This window comes from Vidua chalybeata, chromosome 4 (assembly GCF_026979565.1).
Source record: "Vidua chalybeata isolate OUT-0048 chromosome 4, bVidCha1 merged haplotype, whole genome shotgun sequence".
In the NCBI taxonomy this organism is placed as follows: domain Eukaryota; kingdom Metazoa; phylum Chordata; class Aves; order Passeriformes; family Viduidae; genus Vidua; species Vidua chalybeata.
In genome coordinates, this window is record NC_071533.1 from 72,970,529 (window position 1) to 72,990,765 (window position 20,237).

General features: G+C 43.8%; 1 protein-coding gene across 4 annotated transcripts in view; it reads right to left on the minus strand.

Moving 5' to 3' along the window:
- Positions 1-20,237, minus strand: part of ATRN (attractin) — a 143,837-nt gene that overhangs the window by 73,066 nt on the left and 50,534 nt on the right. For all 4 annotated transcript variants that reach the window (XM_053940318.1, XM_053940315.1, XM_053940317.1 and 1 more), the window contains exons 5-15: positions 19,650-19,855; positions 18,019-18,187; positions 16,496-16,586; positions 15,151-15,394; positions 13,498-13,681; positions 11,095-11,249; positions 6,680-6,764; positions 4,787-5,007; positions 3,526-3,647; positions 2,880-3,018; positions 632-813 (exon numbers count right to left, since the gene is read on the minus strand). In XM_053940318.1, coding sequence (XP_053796293.1) covers positions 632-813; positions 2,880-3,018; positions 3,526-3,647; positions 4,787-5,007; positions 6,680-6,764; positions 11,095-11,249; positions 13,498-13,681; positions 15,151-15,394; positions 16,496-16,586; positions 18,019-18,187; positions 19,650-19,855 — 1,798 coding nt within the window. The remainder of the gene's footprint in view (positions 1-631; positions 814-2,879; positions 3,019-3,525; positions 3,648-4,786; positions 5,008-6,679; positions 6,765-11,094; positions 11,250-13,497; positions 13,682-15,150; positions 15,395-16,495; positions 16,587-18,018; positions 18,188-19,649; positions 19,856-20,237) is intronic.

A 20,237-nucleotide genomic window follows, 5' to 3' on the forward strand; every position in this document is an offset into this window, starting at 1 on the left:
CTGATCCAGGATTTTAGAAGATAGGCACAGCATGTTTCTTTGTCAGGGCTGTAGCACCACCTACACAACCTGCCCATAACATCTCCCTTCTTCTCCCAGGAACGGGAAAAAAAAATGTTTTTATTTCATTGATGCATGAAGAGGGAAAAATTCCAATTCTCTTCTCCCTGGGCCTGACAGAAAAGCACCTGCCACTAAATGACACCCAGACAATGCCCAATAAGCCAAGCAGCTCTCTGGAGTGAGAAGGTGACATTTTAAACAGCTGCTTTTCTGCGTGGAGCAAATAACTCAACACTTTACATTAAACACCTCCAGTGCCCCAAAGGTGCACAGGTCACCAGAGGGCTCCTGCTGCATTCCAGTATTCCACCTGGGACACACGTGTGTGATTCCAGTACAGAAAGTGATTTCTCTAAGGCACTGTGTATGTTTATATTTATCTTTTCCATTTACATTCTCTACAATTTCAGCTCAGAAGCACCCAGAGGGTACACTGAATTTCAACAGAAAATCAGTTGGTTTTGGTTAAGAGGCATTTCCATTGTGCACAGAGCACACAATACTCCAGCAAGGACTTCTCCACAGCCACAGCTTTATTATGCAAGGGACGGACAAGAGAAGCACTCACTGAAGACTGAATCTTCTGCAGCTCCTTCAGAACAAATTCCACCTTCTTCTGGGTGGTGAGAGAAGCCAGTAAAGCACCGTTGGACCTACAGGACAGTTTGGCATGATCGTAGTTCTCCTTGGCGCTGGTGATCTTCAGGCAGGAGTTGCCAACCAGATGCCAGTTTGTTCCGCAGATATTTTCTGGGGGACAAGGAGGGGAAAGAAACTAAACCCAGACATGCATGTGACCTTCCCAACAATCAAGGTAGTGAAAGAACCATTGAAAAACATGAGCCCAGGTGGGAAAGGGGCCACTGGCCCCTGGGCTGTGCCAGCTCTGGGGTGGCAGCAGGGCCAGGGCAGTGCCCATCCCTGTGCTGGCACTGCTGGGGCACCTCCAGTGCTGGGGCAGCTCTGGAGAGCCCTGGAGGGGCTGGAGCATGGCCAGGGCAGGGAACGGAGCTGGGAAGGGGCTGGAGAGTTCCTGAGGGAGCTGGGAAGGGGCTGGAGAATTCCTGAGGGAGCTGGGAAGGGGCTGGAGAATTCCTGAGGGAGCTGGGAAGGGGCTGGAGAGTTCCTGAGGGAGCTGGGAAGGGGCTGGAGAGTTCCTGAGGGAGCTGGGAAGGGGCTCAGCCTGGAGCAACGGAGGCTCAGGGGGGACCTTGTGGCTCTGCACAGCTCCTGCCAGGAGGGGACAGCCGGTGGTGTCGGGCTCTGCTCCCAGGGAGGAGGGGAAACGCCCTCAAGTTGTGCCAGGAGAGGTTTAGGTTGCATAATAGGGAAAATTTCTTCCCTGAAGGTGTTGCCAAGCACTAGAAGGGGCTGCCCCGGTCAGTGATGGAGTCCCCACCCCTGGAAGTGTTCACAAAATGAGCAGACATGGCCCTTAGTGCTGTGGCTTAGGGCCATGGTGAGGTTGGGACAGAGGTTGATGATGATGATCTTGGAGGTATTTTCCAGCTTTATTGATTCTATGAACCCTGCCACTAAGAAATTCCCACAGCCCCATCCTAAAACAGTATGACTTGGAGGTGTACCTCTAAGAGAAGTGTTGACACATAACAATATTGGAGAAGGAAATCTGTTCAGGGGAGCTGAAGTCTGACATCAGCATTTGTACGTAATCAAAGCACTTATTACAATGTTGAACAGTAAAACTGTTGTAGGAGAGGAAAAAAGAGGGGAAAAAAACCCAAATTTGTATTTTGTTGATGTCTTGAAGTCACCTACTCACTCACAGTTGTCAGGGAACCTTTTGGCCGGAGAGGGTTGTTGTGCTAATCCTGTCCACAGCACCAACTTCCAGGATTAATCCCTGCTTCAACTGGAGTACAACCCCACTACTGAAAAACTCCTTACACTTTGTGATTAATTATTTCCCTTACAGAAAAAAACCCTGATGGGCATTTCCAATGTGAATTCAGACTTAACAGATGGAAAAGCTCTCAGGTGTCAATTTTTCAGATGAGCTTTTTACACATATGGTCAGATCATCCCCTTTTCTACATAAAATAAAACAGACCAACCTCTTTATCTATCTCACTAAAAGATGTTTTTCTCACTTTCATTGCTCTTCTTCAAAGTCTCCTCAATTTTAAACTGTTGCAGACTGGCAAACACCAGACCTGGACATGTCCAGACCTACCCGTTCCTAGGGGAAGGCTTTCCATGTCCATTAAAATCCAGTAATCACTTTTCTCCCCTTTCTCTATATTTTATTACTTAGAAATGTTAATCACTGAAGATCCTGTATTTCTCTCACAGTCATTGGGATAAAAAAAAAAAAAAAAGTTACTGCAAGGGAACTAATAACCAACTCCTGTGAGCTCCACTGGAAACACTCTAAAAGGAGAATTTTCCTTAAACACTTCAGGTCTTACTTGCCTCATTTGTCCAGTATGTGCCATTATGCTTTTGCACAATTTTAGTTCCTAAATTAAATAGCATGCATTATTAAATCTAATATCTTGCAGAAGCCTATTATCAACAGCTTTTATCAAATGAAAAGGGAGAGATGACATACAGCCTAATAATTATACGAGTGAGCATAGTCCTCTTCAGACAACTGGGAATGAAAAATATTCCAGCAGACTTGCTGGATTTACTACAAATTAAATTTCATACCAAAGCTATTATGATTAAACAACACTATTTGCTCCATCTTAACACTAAAAATTACAGATTTGGGTTTAAAACCAACAAAAATTTTAAAAAAATCACAACAACTTTTGGAGTGGGTGAATTTGGTTTACTCCACCAGTACCTACCTGGCAAAGCAATGCACTCCTGATTCCTAGGTTCCCACTGACAGTTTTGATCCATGGCACAGCTTTTACAACTTGTCTTTTTGTTACAGTAATAGGCAGGATTATCCTTAGGACAATTGTCATAGAGAGTAACAGGAACCTAAAATAAATAGCACAGGTGAGACTTTTTCTGATATCCAGCCATGTGGGTTTATAACAGCCATGACTACAACACTAAATGTCACAGTCCAGCTCTACAAAGCAATTTATATATCCAAAAGCTGTGGAACTGGGCACAGCCTGGACTGGTTATCCAAGATATTCCCCCAAGATACTGCCTGACATGTTTTCTGTACTAAAACTTTTATAAGAGGGCTATTTTGTTTTTTCTAGGGAAAGCCCTATTGATATCAAACCCAAAATGTGACTATTGAATAATCATACCACTGTGAAACCTCCACCTCCTTCCCTGCCCACAGCCATCCTCCTAAATTCATTGTAAAATACCATGCATGGATCAAATTGAAAAAATCCAAACATGTAGCACTTTTGAGCTAGATATGCACTGGGAAAACAAAACAGGGATCATAACACTGACAGATGGAAACAGAGACACTTGCTATTCCAAAGGGTAAATTTAAACTAGGGAAGTGTTAAGAGCCATTACCTGTTCCTCTGTGCAGTTGTTGTGTGCTGGGACACACTGGTCAGAACACCACTGACAGCTGTTTGTGTTGGCTGTGCAGCTGTAGCAGTCTGTAATCTGATCACATTTTTCATTGTCTACAACTATTAAAGAAAAAAACCTGCATGACCAAAAACAGGCATTTCCTGACAGAGCTCTAAGAACTTGATTATTTACAGCAAAAGATACAACCAAGTAGCAGTGCCTGTAGATTTTCTGTTAGCAACTACAATCAGGTACTTTCATGTGTTTGAACTGACAGAAAATTGCTTTTATTTACAGCAGCAATCATTTTTAGTGCCCAAGGAGCCCTAAAACACACGACCAGAAAATAAATGCACCAAGACATGAACATGCACATGAACTAAGACACGTTAATGCCCAGGGAAATAATGCCAGAGGATATCCACAGGGACAGTGGCCATCCCCCAGCACAGGCCCATCTTCCTGCAAGCCTGGCTTTCAAGTGGAGCATGTTCATGTGAAGCTTGAACTTTTCATTCATCTTTCCAATTATTTATTGCCTGTGTTTTGTGAAAATGTACTGTGCATTGGGAGCCCAGCAAGGCAATGTCCCCTTACATCAGTTTCTATTAAATTATTAAAGGCTGCACATCTGTTAGAAAATCAAGGGTTGTATAATGAATGTATCAGGATAAAGTTGTTTAAAATTATCCTAAGGGGAAACACAGGAATCAGACCTTAAAACATTAATTCATTTTATCTGCCTCTGCACAGAATCATAGAATCCCAGAATGGTTTGGGTTGGAAGGGACCTGAAAGATTATCTGCTACCAACCCCCTGCCAAAAAAACAAAGTAACTTTTCCTAAAGCAGTATTCCTGCTGTCTCTTTTGAAGAGTACAGGGTAACTCCACCAGATCTAGATGCCCTTCCTTGCCCCATGGTGCTCTTCAGCCAATTCTTGGCTCTCACAAGGCCAGTTCTGGGAGCAAACATTTACAGAATGATGGTCCAGGCCTGGTGATGCTTGTTAAGGATAGAAAAGTAAGTCCAAGAAGCAGGGTAGGAAAAAGGTCTCATAAACAAGCATCTTCAGGAGCAGGAGACAGAAACACCTCCACACCTCCATGACCCTTGGCCAGAGGAAGGGCTCCCAGGATACATGGAAGCCAAACCACAGCCCCCTGTGTAAAACCTGACCTTGGAATGGCACACAACACAGGAGGAATCTGGAAGGAGAAGAAGAGCCTGCACGCCTTTCAGAAAAGGGAACACATACCTGGCTTGGGAGGACAGTCTTCAAAGACCTTTTGCTGCTGCTCCAATGTTGCATTTTCCCAGGGGATGCAGCGGGGAGGGCGGGGAGCCCACACACATCTGACACCGGGGCCAGCCCCCAGGCAGGATGTCTCGTTGCCAAAAGCCTCACACCTCTCAGGTGTGAACTTCAGGATGTCACTCAGGAGGAGGCTGTTGAAGCCTCCAAACACATACATGGTGCTGGACAACATGGAACAAAGAGAGAAAAACTCACAGCTGTTTTCATGGACAGAGCACTGCTCCAGTAAATGGGATTTAAGGTCTGAAGAAAGTGTTTTATTACATGCCAGCATATATAAATCCAAATAAATAGCTCTTGGTTAAGGGAGGCACTAAAGAAAAGGTCAGACAAATTTCACTGTTTCAGAAAAGCCAGCGAGACTCAATGCAGAGTCAAAGCTATTCAAGGTCATCAACCAATCTTCCCCTCCAGCCAAACTTTGAGGGGACCTGATCAACATGATTATACATAAAATGCTGCAAAAACGTGGGATCCTCCTGTAATCTACACTGGCAAGACACGGAGGAAGGCTAAAAACTGGGGAGATGGTACCGTAGCATTAAACCAGAGTTCAGAAACTGTGACAAAACAATTCGTTGCTGTCATTCTCTGTGCTCCTCTGTAAGAAAACCAGACTTTGCACGGCTGGTAACAACTGAGCAGAATCATTGTGTCAACTAAAAACCCGAAGCAATCCCCAAAGAAATCATATTTTGTACCAGGAGGAGTGGGGGATTTCAAGTCTCCTTCAGTACCCCAGCTGCACCAGACAAAAAATGAAATTTTAAGTTACACAAAAATGTCACACAAAAATTCTCTGTGCATCTGTGTCTGTCAATGCACCTTTAAAAATATGGTAAGAAGGGCCAAGGCAGCTGAAAAGAGAAGTTCTGGTTGAATAATAAGTATTTTTATTATGATTTTCATTCTATTTTAGAACTCTCATGAAATAAATTTCTCAAACTTGCACTGATTCAGTAACAGCTGTTCATCTGGAAGCAGGGATATCACTACAGTCTATAAGGCTTAACAGCCAACATCTCACCTAAGATTTCACCCAAATACTGAACATCATGTGCCTGAGGAAGAGCAGTCCCACAGGATAAGGTGTGTAAAGTGAAACATGGACAAATTTTTAAAAGCATGAGTGAAATTCAGATTTGGAAATAAATGTTGTCAGTGCAGCTAAGAGAGAAGTGTGAAATACAGTGAAATGCACAATTATTAAATAACTAAAAATAGAAATATATATGAAAATAATGACAAAAAATCAAATTATTGAAAAACTAAGTGAGCTGAGACAGTTTAGCCCAGTAAAGAAGGGCTGATGGGAACAGGTGAATACTGAAGACATTACAAGAGGGAAGATCCAAAAACTTTCACAGATTCACAGAATGGTTTGGGTGGGAAGGAACCTTAAATCCCACCTCATTGCACTCCCTGCCATAGGCAGGGACACCTTCCAGGCTGCTCCAAACCCCATGCAACCTGGCCTGGGACCCTTCCAGGGATGGGGCAGTCCAAAGCTCCGTGGACAAGAGGTTTGTGCTAGACCCTCAGTCCCGTGCTGCAGTTCCTCATTCACTCGTGCCCAGTCTCTACAGAACACCTGTGCCCTCACCTGTTGTACAGAAATGCCCAAAGCCCCAGAACACCTGTGCCCTCACCTGTTGTACAGAAATGCCCAAAGCCCCAGAACACCTGTGCCCTCACCTGTTGTACAGCAATGCCCAAAGCCCCAGAACACCTGTGCCCTCACCTGTTGTACAGAAATGCCCAAAGCCCCAGAACACCTGTGCCCTCACCTGTTGTACAGAAATGCCCAAAGCCCCAGAACACCTGTGCCCTCACCTGTTGTACAGCACAGCAGAGTGCCCAAACCTGTTGACATCGTGGTGCAGAGCTGGGCGAGGCAGCACAGACCATCGATCACAGGCTGCAAGGGACAAAAATCGTTTCAGAAATGTTTCTCTGCACAATGAATGAGACAAGCCACAGAGCAGTTTCTTCCTGAGACATCCCCAGGTACCTGAGATCCTCCAGCAAAGGCCCAGAGGGGCAGGGAGCGAAGCAGGGCAGGCAAGGGAGCTGGGAAGGGGCTGGAGAGTTCCTGAGGGAGCTGGGAAGGGGCTGGAGAGTTCCTGAGGGAGCTGGGAAGGGGCTGGAGAGTTCCTGAGGGAGCTGGGAAGAGGCTGGAGAGTTCCTGAGGGAGCTGGGAAGGGGCTCAGCCTGGAGCAAAGGAGGCTCAGGGGGGACCTTGTGGCTCTGCACAGCTCCTGCCAGGAGGCGACAGCCGGGGGGTCGGGCTCTGCTCCAGGGAACAGGACAAGAAGAAACTGTTTTTCCTCCTTTACCAGTAGGATTTCTCACCATGTAACAAGTTCTGGTTTTATCTGTTTATACATTAATTATTTGCAGTTTTGCCCCAAACCAGTATCACTGAGAACAGAGGCTTATCTTGTTTTTACTTTTTCCATTGCCATGATGTTCCTAGAGGGCAGATATCCATGATTTTAAAAATATTTTTCACTCATCATAGCTTAAAGATTTGTGGCTGTTTTTCTCTTTTAACACAATGTTAGGTTATTCCATCTTTTTCTATTAGCATAAAATTTATAAGTTCTGCTTCATTTTTTACTTGGTTTCTCAGGTAATTTTTTTCTTTGGGCAGAATGGGAGAAAAAAACAAATTAAGAAACATCTAACCCACTGAGCAAAGGAACAGAAGTAGAAAAAGTCAGTCCAATTCAAAACACTTAAACTTCATGAAGGGAATGGATCACCTTTGGGGCCAATATCCCAGAGGCACTTGGATGCAATTTATGCAATTAAGACAGAAAAGTCAATCTTCTGTAAAGATCTACAGGGCCCTCAAATACTCCTAAGACTCTTTAATATGAGATAAAACCATTGCATTGTGGACTGACCCTCTGGGAAAAAAAAAAAAAAAAGCCCACAAACCTAACTAGTCCATGGATAAACTGAAAGGGCAAAGAAAAACAAAGTTTTAATTTTTTACTAAATTTAATTGGAGAATTGTTGGATAAAATAACAGATGCAGAGCAATTTTGTTCAAGAGCACTGATAAAGAAAAGACAGAAGACACAGATTCAGTACTTTGATAAATTGTGATTTTGGAATTTATTTCTACATGCCATTTGCTTCATTTTCAAAGAATTTAACCTAGCCCAGCACCACTCTCAAGCCAAGCATGACAGTTCCAATTTTTAATAGAAGACTTCAGAAAAAGTGGGCAGCAATTTGCAATTTTTTAGCCATCAAGTTGTGTGTTATGTGAGGCCAAGAAACATGTTTTTCTAGATTAATAGAAGGCCTGGAATATTTTGTTTTCTAAGCTTCTTTGCCATTTTTAACCAGAGATCAAATACTGGAGAAACCAAGTAATTCTGAGACTACAAGAATCTTCTCCTTCCTGACTTAACCTAAAACTTACAATACTGGGATTTATTAAATGCACTTTAATAAATGTTCAAACAGAACATATCAGCTACAAAAACATCCAGCATCTCCCTATGCTTGCCATCAGAATCAGAATTTTCACAGGGTAAATAGAAGAGTTTTAGTTTCTCTTCTGTGGGGAGAAAAGATCCATTTAAACTCAGCACCTTTACATAAGTAGCAGGTGGAGGATTAAGTGAGGCATTTTTCCACACAAAGCTGCTGCAGAGCAGGAAACTTTGACAAAGGCCAGAGAGACCAATTTTGGGGATAGGAAGAGCTAATTGGCCATTTCAGTGTGCAGAAAATAGGGGAAATACTGAGAGACAGCTCTGCCCAAGTGCTCACCCAACCCAAACGTCAACAGTCCAAAGGCTTGTCCTGAGAATGGAGAGTAACACATGCACACAGCTGGATTGTAATCCCAAAACCTCCCCAAACTAGGCAGCACCTGGACAATTTGGATCGAATATGCCCCAGGCTAGTCAAGTAGAGCATAAAGGGCAAGAAGCATTCAAGAATTTTTATTGCTCACCCCCAGGACACATCTCAGTGCAAGCTGTTAGCATTGCCCCACACAGAAAAAAGGTTTTATGTCCTCCCAATACTCAGTGCATGTGCTCTGATTACTTGGAAATTTGAGGAGTGAAAACCAGAAAAAAATGATGATGTAAATAAAATTAGTTATTATCAAAATAAGTTTTAATGACAAAGGTTAAGGAGAACCTTTGGGTTTGAAGCATTTGTTTCAGACTGGGTTTAATTCCACTTCTCCCCAGTCTTCCAACCATCACTGTGATCATTAATCAATCATGATGCCTAATCAACAAGATGTAAAAATCTTGTTGACAAACAGACAGCATACTATAAAAGCAGGGAATAAAGACAATTATTAAGCCTCTTCACTGAAGGCTCTCTGTATCAACTGACCTTGCTTGGTTTTCTTGTGCCTTGGGAACACCAAGGGATAGATAACAGGGGGGTTATATGGGCTTATTCCCATGGAGACCAACAGGACCATGACCAGGGTAATTAATTACTGCAGAGATCATGCATGAAGAACCACTGAAAAGGTGTTTCTGCTGTGACACAAATAATGAGCCACCACCCTAATGCATTCCTAGTCACATGGGATAAGGGAAATCATGCACAGTGGCTCCTGCAATGAAGAGAACAGAAGTGGTCTCATTTCTGAAAAAAAAAAGCTGCTCTTTTCAGGCTGAGAATCTCTTCTCTAAAGAATGAGGGACTCAAGAACACCTCTCACCCACCATGAGAAGTAAAACCAATGTAAGCTCCACATGTCAGTGTATATCTGGTAAGAACTGGGGACGTTGACTACATCACTCATGTCATGTAACGTGTTATCTAAACTGAATCAAAATGAACATCATTACTGGCATATTCTGTCAAATTAATGCAATTTGTGTTAGGTCAGGGTAGATAGCAGAATGCAGAAAGAAAAATCTATCACTGCTGCTACCAAAGTTTTAAAAAAATCAAACTGTTTCTGACTGCCACGGAATGATAAAATACTCTGGGCTGGATGGCACCCTAAAACAATCTCATTTCAGCTCTGAGCCATGGCTAGGAACACCTTCCACAAGACCAGGCTGCTCCAAGTCCCATCCAACCTGGTCAAATACCTCATTTTAACACCTCAATGAAAAAAAAAAAAAAAAAAAAAATCAAAATAAAGCTAGTTAGGAGCACAGAAAGATTCCAGAGGGATGTAACTAGAAATCACAGGAGGCAGAATGGAATGCTATAACAGAGAGCAAAAGGGCACAAGGATACCAAACCCTGATGGCCCAAGTATTCACTTGCATTTTCTTCTTACAAGCTAGGAGTGAGATCTTGGTGGACAGTCACTTAGAGACTTCAGGGAAGCCACATTTCGGGCATTCTGAGAGCAAAAGGTGAAGGTCAGAGTACAGAGTGGCATTTTCCCCCCAGTATGAATTATCTGCATGTGTATGTACCTTCTTTTATGTAATTTCACCTCATCTTTCCTTGTTCTTCTTAAACTCAGTCTCTGGAATCCAAATCCACAAATAAATGCTGCCCTCTCCTGGCTACTGAAACTCAGCAAGTCCAACCTAATAATTTGGCTTTATGATTGAATAAAGCAGTGCACTGTACAGGTTGAGTTTCAGCAGGGTCTAGTGCTTGTAACTGTCCTAAGAACTTGAATTTTTGATCAATCATAGATTAAAACACATTCAAAATATCAGAATAGATTTATGGCTGAGAATCCAGGACAGGAAACAGCCTCAAATTGGGCCAAGGAAGATGCAGATTAGGTATTAAGAAGTATTTTTTCATGCCAAGGGTTGCAAAACACTGAAACAAGCTGCTTAGAGCAGTGATGGAGTCACCATCTCTGGAAGTGTTCAAAACACATGTGGATGGGGCACTTGAGGACATGGATTAGTGGTGAAAATGGTCGTGGTGCCGGGTTGCCAGTTAGACTTGGTGATCTTAAAGGTTTTTTCCAACCTTAATGATTCCATGGTTTTATGATTCTGTAACAATATGCAGTTTAAAACCAAATTTATAATGCCCAAGGTTGTGTATAAACTGTTGACAAAGGAACTGCTGCTGTCTGTAACTGGAAATCACTGCACCTCATGTGCTTTGGAATTCTGTAGCAAGATTATGAGTCTCTCCTGATTGCAGATCCCTGTGCCCAGCAGCATTTGGGATAACACACCCACCATAAACCAGCATTCTGGAGACAAACTGAGGACAGCTCCCTGGGAACAGCCAAGTATTTGGGGTTTGTTATTATTTCTGCAAGAACTTACCAATATCATAGGCCATGAAATCCGAAGAAAAGCACTTGGCTCCGTGGCTCATGGAGGTGTCGTTGTGAGTGTTTCCTCCAAACACCAGCATGGTCCCACTCACTATCACAGCTGTGTGCAAGTAGCGGAAAAATCGGCTGTCTTTGAGAATAGTCCTTCAGAAATAAAAATGTATCTGTTAATGAGACTGCTAAGTACCTGGCAAAGGCAAAACACTCCATAAATCGAAGCTGAAGAACACTTTGAGGGTGAGGATAGTATCTAACTACTTTTCCTAATGAGCTGCTTAACAATTACATTCCACATTGTTCAATTCCACCTGTAATTTCATTCTCATCTTTCCATTTGCTTTGCCAATTTATAGGAGAAATATACCTATGAGAGCCTCTTTCCAAAGCTGTGGATCTTCAAATCATCAATTCTTCCCCTAGGGATCCTCAAGTTTTCACACTTGTCTTTTGAACACAGTCAGCCTGGGAAGACTCCAGTATTTTGTAGTAACTCAGCTTTTATAGCAACCCAAAGAAGTCTTTCACACAGGACAGCATCTCTGCTCACAACTAAAAATTCTATTTTAAGGAAACCTATATAGTTCCTGAAAATGAAGCCCTACAGGTTAATACCTGCACAATCCTTTGGCTCATCAGTGACTAAATGATGGGAAGCACTAATCAAACTCACCACTGATCTCAACTTCAATCAGTAGGACTGATGGCACTGAACACAGAGGGTCATCTTTTGGAGGATTTTCCTACTTTTCTGAGAGGATTTGTGTAGAAGGAGGGGACTCTGTCCCTGTGCCCCCTCAGGTGAAAGCCCACCTGCAGAGCTGCCCCAGCCCTGGGACCAACAGCAGGAGGAGGTGGAGCTGCTGGAGAGAGCCCAGAGGAGGCCCCGGAGCTGCTCCGGGGCTGGAGCCAGGCTTGGAGAGCTGGGAATGCTCCCCTGGAGAAGGGAAGGCTCCAGGCAGAGCTCAGAGCCCCTTGCAGGGCCTGAAGGGGCTCCAGGAGAGCTGGAGAGGGACTGGGGACAAGGGACAGAGGGACAGGAGCCAGGGAATGGCTTCCACTGCCAGAGGGCAGGGATGGATGGGAAATTGGGAATTAGGAATTGTTCCCTGGCAGGGAGGGCAGGCCCTGGCACAGGGTGCCCAGAGCAGCTGGGGCTGCCCCTGGATCCCTGGCAGTGCCCAAGGCCTGGTTGGACACTGGGGCTTGGAGCAGCCTGGGACAGTGGGAGGTGTCCCTGCCATGGCAGGGGGTGGAATGGGTTGAGTTTTAAGGTCCCTTCCAATAGGAGACATAATGTTGAGTGCGTGGTTGACATGCCTGAGGGACAGGATTTGTTCCATGGGGACCTGGAGGAGCTCAAGAGGAGGGCCCATGGAAAGCTCATGAGATTTAACAAGGAAGAGAGAGCCTAAATCACTCAAGAATAAAATAGAGTCAATGACACAAAAAAAAAGCAGAGGTAGAGATGAACAGACAGTCCTACACTCTCCACGTGTTCAACAGGGCTTGCCAGACTGACAAAATAAATGTAACAAAAGAAAATGGGTGCTGCAGGAGTTTGGAAGAACAATGTCACATTTGTTACGTTTCTGCCTACTCAGCCAGATTTGTCCACTCCACAGCTGGAGTGGAAGATCAAATTAATCCAGAGAGGAAGCAGGGTTATTTCTGTGTATACAACTGAGTGGGAAGGAGAGGGGCTGGAAATTAGTCACTCATTACCTTCCTCATCAGTACAGACTCACAAACAGATGTTGCAGAAACACAAGCTATTTTAACACTCGATAAGGGATGTAGTGACTCAAATTTACATGCGTTAACCCAAAAGACAGTCAGGAGCCTTTAGAATCAACATTAAGAAAAATACAGAATTAAGGAAAATGTATTTCACCTCTGTTGCTCCAGGCAGTGAAGTGCGGCTATAGCTTTTTAATAAAACTCACCTTTGGGCAGCAACAAATCACAGAAGATTTCAGCGTAAGAAATGAACATTTCAAGCAGTTACAGAGACAGAAGAAAATAGGGTTATAATAGAAATTCTTTTACAGTCTTAACTGTAGAATGGATTATCACTTGCTTGACTGCAGTAACTGCACTAATATGCACAGATTGTATGGTTAGCAAGAAAAAAAAAAATCAAATATTTTTCTTTTCAGCTCGAATCAAACAATAGATTAAAATGGATTTCTTGGCTTGTTCACAGCCTTGATTATATTGATTATATCATTCTCTATTCATAAGGGGACATAAAAACAAGAGATCCAAGAGCACAGCATCTATCCTGAATTCAGGTAGATATAAACCACTGTACCCTCATCAAATACCCATCCTCTTGTTCACTACAAACTGACAGGGCAGTAAACAGGAAAAAGACAGAAGAAGAATCACTTACCACATGCGGGAATCAACTTCATATTTGTACAAATCATCTGCCAGCCTGTACTTGTTGGCACTGAAGGCTTTGTAACCCCCGTGGATATAGATTGATCTTGTGTTTGGATCATAAACACTGCTGTGACCATATCCTCCTTGCACCAGAGCTCCACTCGTCTGCAAGATGCTCCAGGTATTTGTCACTGAAAAAAATGAGTGACAAAACATGGTTCATTTCTGTCCATTAATAACTCATCAACAACATGGTGAAATAAACTGGGATTCCCCTGACTCAGATCTAGACACCATCTCTATCACTTCATATCCAAAAATATTCCCCTTCAAAAAGTCTGTTGTCAAGAAGCATTGCCAGGTATTTTTAATTGGAGCAGAAACAGCTCTTCCACAGTCATATTTTACATTTTGCAGACAAGCTAAGTAAATGAGAAATAAAAAGTAGACAAATAATATATTGCATTTCAATGACATGAAAATGCCATCACTGTGACTTGATTTGGAATGGGACTCAAGAGCACTTTTACTTTTTATATATATATAAATATATATATAAAGCCAGACAGCACTGAAGCCAAGTCTGACTGTGAAGAACACTGCAGTTAAAAACTAATATGTGATTCATGATCCTATACCTCACTCACTAAAATAACATTGGTCTGAAGCACTTTAAACATATTATAATGGCAACTGAAATAAAAATGCCACATTACGCACCAAATCTCTGTAGTAAGTGCTGAATGAAACCCTATACAAGCTTCCCAATTCAGGCAGAGCAGGCACACCAAAGGCAATGGAAGTGAACAGTCTGCAAGATCACACATGGCAGAAACAAATCATTGCCCCACAGGCCCTGGTTCTCTCTGGATTTCTCCGAGAGGAAGAAATCTCGCTCACATGGTCTCCAGAGAACCAGGCTCCAGTAGATCCTCTGGATCAGCATGACTGGAGGACAAGGACAGCAGGTCCAAAGTGCAGACAGGGCCACTATTCCTGAGAATAACCAGCACACTCCTGTTGTGAACTTCCAGTGCCTAACTACAATCCTGACATGGTCCGTGGAGCCAGGAATGTGCCTCCATTTCTGAGCTAGGTACAAGTTCAGTTTGCCTAGAAAGCTTCCTGTGCTTCTCCACTGGTTATACTAGAAATCTCTGGAACCTAAAATCAGAGCCTGGACTATTCCAGGATATGGAGGTCAGATCCTACCAGGAATACGGGAATTCAGAAATTCAGCACCTGGTTCCCACAGCATCTGCTGCTGGGGACATGGGTATCAGGTTAAGCAGATATTTGGTCTGAAGTGTTACAGCCATTATTATATTTGCAGAATTAAAAAATAATTTCAGAAGTGTTTGTTTTGTCAGAAGGAAAGAGGAAAACTAATCTAAATTGTTCGAGAGTTGCCCTGCTTTACCTCTCAATTACAGCTTGATATCTTTGGGACCTAACACTGTGTATAAAGCTGGAGGCATGTGGCTGCCTGCTCATTGGGCTTTACAAATCTGTTAGGTTCCACTTCTTGTACATGCAAACAGGAGGAGAAGAACACATTTGCCTGTGTTTCCTATCTGAACACAGGTCATTTAAATAACCTCCAAAGCAGCTGCTCAGTGTCAGGGGCGGGCAGGAGGGCTGCACTCTCTCCCTCACTCACCCAGGTTGTACTCCTGGACGTTGCTGATGTAGCCGTAGAGAGGGCAGTGCCCGAAGAGGACCAGCATGACGGTGCTGTTGTCCCGCAGGGTGACCATGTGGGCCGAGTGCCCCACCACGGCGTACTGCTCCTTGGCCCGGGGTGCCAGCACGGCCCAGCTCTGCCTGGGGATGTGGAACACCCACAGCTGGCTGCTGACGTTGCCCGTGGCATCCAGCTTTCCACCGTACATGTAGATGTTATCCTGAAAGAAGGCACACGAGGGCACAGAGTGCAGCACTTAGGAAATGGCAGTGAAGCTACTGCTCTGAAGTTACTTAATAAAGTACCCTGGAGAGGGACGGACTGGGAACAAGGCCTGCAGGGACAGGACACAGGGAACAGCTCCCACTGCCAGAGGGCAGGGATGGATGGGATACTGGGAATTAGGAATTGTTCCCTGGCAGGGAGGGCAGGCCCTAGCACAGGGTGCCCAGAGCAGCTGTGGCTGCCCCTGGATCCCTGGCAGTGCCCAAGGACAGGCTGGACACTGGGGCTTGGAGCAGCCTGGGACAGTAGAAGGTCTCTGCCTGCAGCAGGGGATTGGGACTAGATGATCTTTAAGCTCCCTTCCAACCCAAACCATTCTGGGATTCCATAATGAATTTCCATGCTTTGAGGTTCTTCAAGTGCTGTTTGTGAATGACGGTGTGTGGAGTTTTTTGAGTATGATTAAGTTTTGCCCAGGCCTGCACTGTTTGAGCTAAACAACACTCCAAAACCCAAAGGTCAATAAAGGATCAGCTCATTTCCTTTCCACAGACTTTGCCACCCTGCTCTCACATGGTCTGCACTCACAGCAAGGCACACAGGTGAGAAAGGAGGTAAAAACAGTCAAATCCAAGCTGTGTCAAATGCTGGAAGATTCACAAATTTACTTGCAGAGTAAGTAACAAAAATCCCTAATCCCCCAACTCTGCTTTGGTGTCTTGGACAACAGAGCTCATAAAAATATTCATGTGATCTACATAAGACAGCTGGAGAACTCCAGCAAACTCAGCCTCAAGCATTCTTGTCTGCACAGACAGCAAGAAGGAAATAATGGACTCACTAGCCTCAAATGTCATCCTTAAAATCTCTGGAAAAAGGGCAAAGAAGGAGCACACAGGCAGAGACACTACAGACTTCCTAGGACAGCCACCCAAGGATTCCCTGGAGCACAAGGGTGCAGCCTGGGCTAAGCATGGACATGCCTCTGAATGAGGAACACTTCTCCCAAAGCAAGGCTGATCTGGGACAAGGAGTGGGAAGCAGGACTGAAGAATGGGAAATCAGCTGGGAAGTGAGTCTGGAACACTGAACTTACCTTGTACAATGCCAAGGAATGACCATATCTCATCTCTACCGAGTTCACAGAGCTGTTCAGTGGAAGCCACTCTTCAGAAATGAGATCATACCTGTATAATTAAAACCAAATTACTTTCCAAGGAATAGGTATTAAAGCTGAGAATATGATTGCTTATCCTTTCTAAGATTTGGGGAAAATTATTTAGCAATATAGTATATTATTTAGATATAATTATTTACTGAATTATTTACTTATTAGTTAGATATAATTATAATATTATATAATGATATAATATTATAATATAATTATTATATTATAGAATACTGAAATAATAAATCCTGCCATGATTTCATCATGCACAGAGCTCAAAACAAACTACTTATGGGTTAAAATACCCAGTTGAGCCTGCTCTGTTACTCAACATCCATATATTGATTTCCTTTGCCCTGTTTTCTTTTCCATATAAACCCAAGAGCTAGTTCATTGCCTATTAAGCTGTGACAACCTACACCACTTCTCTCTCAAAAAAGGGGGAAAACTTTACACTAAACTTAGGTGATTTCCAACTACTTGATTAAAAAAACTCTGCCAGTGCTTAAAAAACACTTTTTAATTATATCTTTGCCATCCATGCTTAAAATAACATAAACCCTCTGCCCTGAAAATGGCTTGTGGCTTTTCATTAAAAATAAGGCACTGTGTTTGCCAGGCTTAAGGCCTTGTGAGATAAAATCATCTCTGAGAAAACATCCAACAAAGCCATAGGGTATCCTATTAAAAAACAAGGTGTGACTTTGGAGGAGTAAATTGTGGGTGCAACTAGCAACTGTTCTACATTTAAATTTGTATTTTCAGCTCCTCTTCCCCTATAAGAACTATTACTTCAGGATGTGAGTGCAAAATACACAGCTCTCACTTAGGTCCATCAAAGTGAGGTATGTGAGTATCTCTGGAAAAAAATCCAGCTTCTGCCTAGATCTGCCCTAAAACAATACAAAAGCTGGGTTTTTTTGAAATGGAGTATTTCCATGAAGTACACAATTATTACTTTATATTTTAGTAACTGTTATATCTCCTCAAACAATTGCATAAATGCCCTCATCCTAATGCCATTCCCTGTTTGGTGTCCCATCCACTGTGGATTACCATCCAGAGTAATAAGTAGGTGTTAATTAAGGAGCCAAAAACTCAAGTCACACAGACACAACATAGGGAAGGGCTAAAAACACTGAAGCAAAATAACCCTCTTTGAATATGAGGCTAGATATAATTTAGGAGTTGGCCCAGAAATATACAGAGAATAGTTAAATGCTGTCAGACACAGATGAATCAAAAGCGCACTGAACATCAGGAACCTTATGTTTTTCTTTTCCAAAATTAGCATCCCCCATCTCAAATGTGAGCCTGAGTTTTTATTACGGTTGTTTTCCCTTGGAGATGAAGCACAGACCAAAGCAAAGCATGTCAGGTGGCATTTCCTAAAAATAACTCTCAAATCTAAGTTCCTATCTTTAGTTTTTGTTATCTGGGTTTTTACTCACGCTAAAACCTTCTGAGAGTCAGAATGATTGAAGACATAGCCTCCAACAATCCACATTTTATTGTCATGGATGACAGCTTTGTGAGATGCTCTAGCAAGTTTTGGAAGAGCGTATTCTTCCCGGGTCCAAAATGACTGGTTTGCAGGAAGACGAATTGAACAGCCAGGACCTGGGAAAAGAAGGTTTAAAAATGGTTTTTTTCCAAAGCCTGTATTTCAGCTGGAGGTCAATCTCCTGCTAGTGCTGTAGCTCATTGCATTTAATATGAGACTAATTCTTACATGTCAGTAGGTCTGTGCAAAGGGAACATGTATGTTCAGGCCAGATCACTGCCAAGTTGGGCATGGCGGATCAGCTCAGCTGGACACGAGAACGAGGCATTTCACATGTTCAAACAGGTCAACTATGGCAACCGGGCTCAAATTTGCTTCAGGCGCATAGGAATGAGGCTTGAAGGGATGCCTATACACCACAGGTTAGTCCCACTTTGGATGGTGACAAAGTTGCTTTTAATAGCAATCGTAAAAAAACACAGAATCACACACTGGGATGGGTTGGAAAGATCCCCTTTCTAACCCCCTGCCATGGCAAGGACACCTTCAACTATCCCAGAGTGCTCCAAGCCCCAGTGTCCAACCTGGACTTGGACACTGCCAGAGTGAGGCCACACCTTGAGTGCTGTGTCCAGTTCTGGCCCCTCCGTTTGGGAAGGACTTTGAGATGTTTGAGCTCATCCAGAGAAGGCAGCGAGGCTGGAGAGGGGCTGGGAACACAAACCCTGTGAGGAACGGCTGAGGGAGCTGGGGGGGCTCAGCCTGGAGAAAAGGAGACTCAGGGCTGACCTCAGCACTCTCCACAGCTCCTGAGAGGTGCCTGTGGCCAGCTGGGCTTGGGCTCTTTCTCCAGGAACTGACAGAACCAGAGGTCACAGCCTGGAGCTGCACCAAGGGAAATACAGGCTGGAAATTAGGGAAAGGTTTTTTACAGAAAGAGTGATAAAGTTTTGGAATGGCCTGTCCAGGGAGGTGGTGGATTCACCATCCCTGGATGTGTTTAAAAAAAGATTGGATGTGGCACTGGGTGCCATGGTTTAGTTGAGGTATTTGGGAAGGGATTGGACTCAGTCTTGAAAGTCTCTTCCAACCTTGTGATTCTGTGATCCAGGGGCAGCCACAGCTGCTCTGGGCACCCTGTGCCAGGGTGTCATCACACTCATTGTAAAAAACTTCTTCCTTATATCTAATCTAAACCAGCCCAGTTTCAATTTAAAGTCATTCCCCTTTGTCCTGGCATTCCAGGCCCTTGTCCAACCCTCATGGAGGCCCTCCGGGCACTGGAAGTGGCTCTGAAGTCTCCCTGGAGCCTTCTCTTCTCCACACCCCCAGCTCTCCCAAACTATTTCCGGAGCTGAGAGGCTCCAGCCCTTGGAGCTTCTCTGTGTCCTTCTCTCCAGCATATCCATCCTTCCAAATGAAGTGTGATCTTTTAAATCTAAAAAGTAGATACTCTGTTCCTAGTCAAAATGCTAATACTTGCCATGAAGAATATTCCCACATACTCCCAGTTGAACTGCCAGCTCCATACACAGAAAATGCATCCCCAAAGTTCTGTGTATCCAGCAGGAGACTTACCTTGCCAGCCTGCGGAGCACACACATGCTTTGGAGCCGTTGAGGCTGCAGTGGCCCCTCTCAGGAGCCCCGCAGTCCCCCGGGCAGTAGGGAATGTCACACGCCTCTCCCTTCCAGCGCTCGGCACACTCGCACTGCGGGGCCATGGTGCTGCTGTTGAGCCTGCACTCCCCTTGGCCAGAGCAGTTATTGGGACACACATTGAAGCTGGGGATAGAGCACAAAGCAGCTCGTCAGGAAGCAAAGAGATTCCCAAGAATTATTAACAAAGGCAAGAGTGATGATGAACAAAGTGAATACAAATCATTACAAACCAAGAGAGAGTCATCTGCTACCTGATGTGATGCATCTGTAGAGATTTGTACTCTATCCCTAAAAAACTACCTCATTGCACAAGTTAAACTCGCAGCTCTTCTGAGAAAATTATCAATATGATTTTTAGCCATTTGTAAGGCAAACTATTTGCCTTAAAACAGTAAATGAGGACTTTAATCAGAGTATAGGGCTGCTTGTGGTGACTGTGCAATTTATACTTAAACTGCTCACAATTAGGTGCTATTCTGGGATCTGCTTACCAAGAGAACAACTG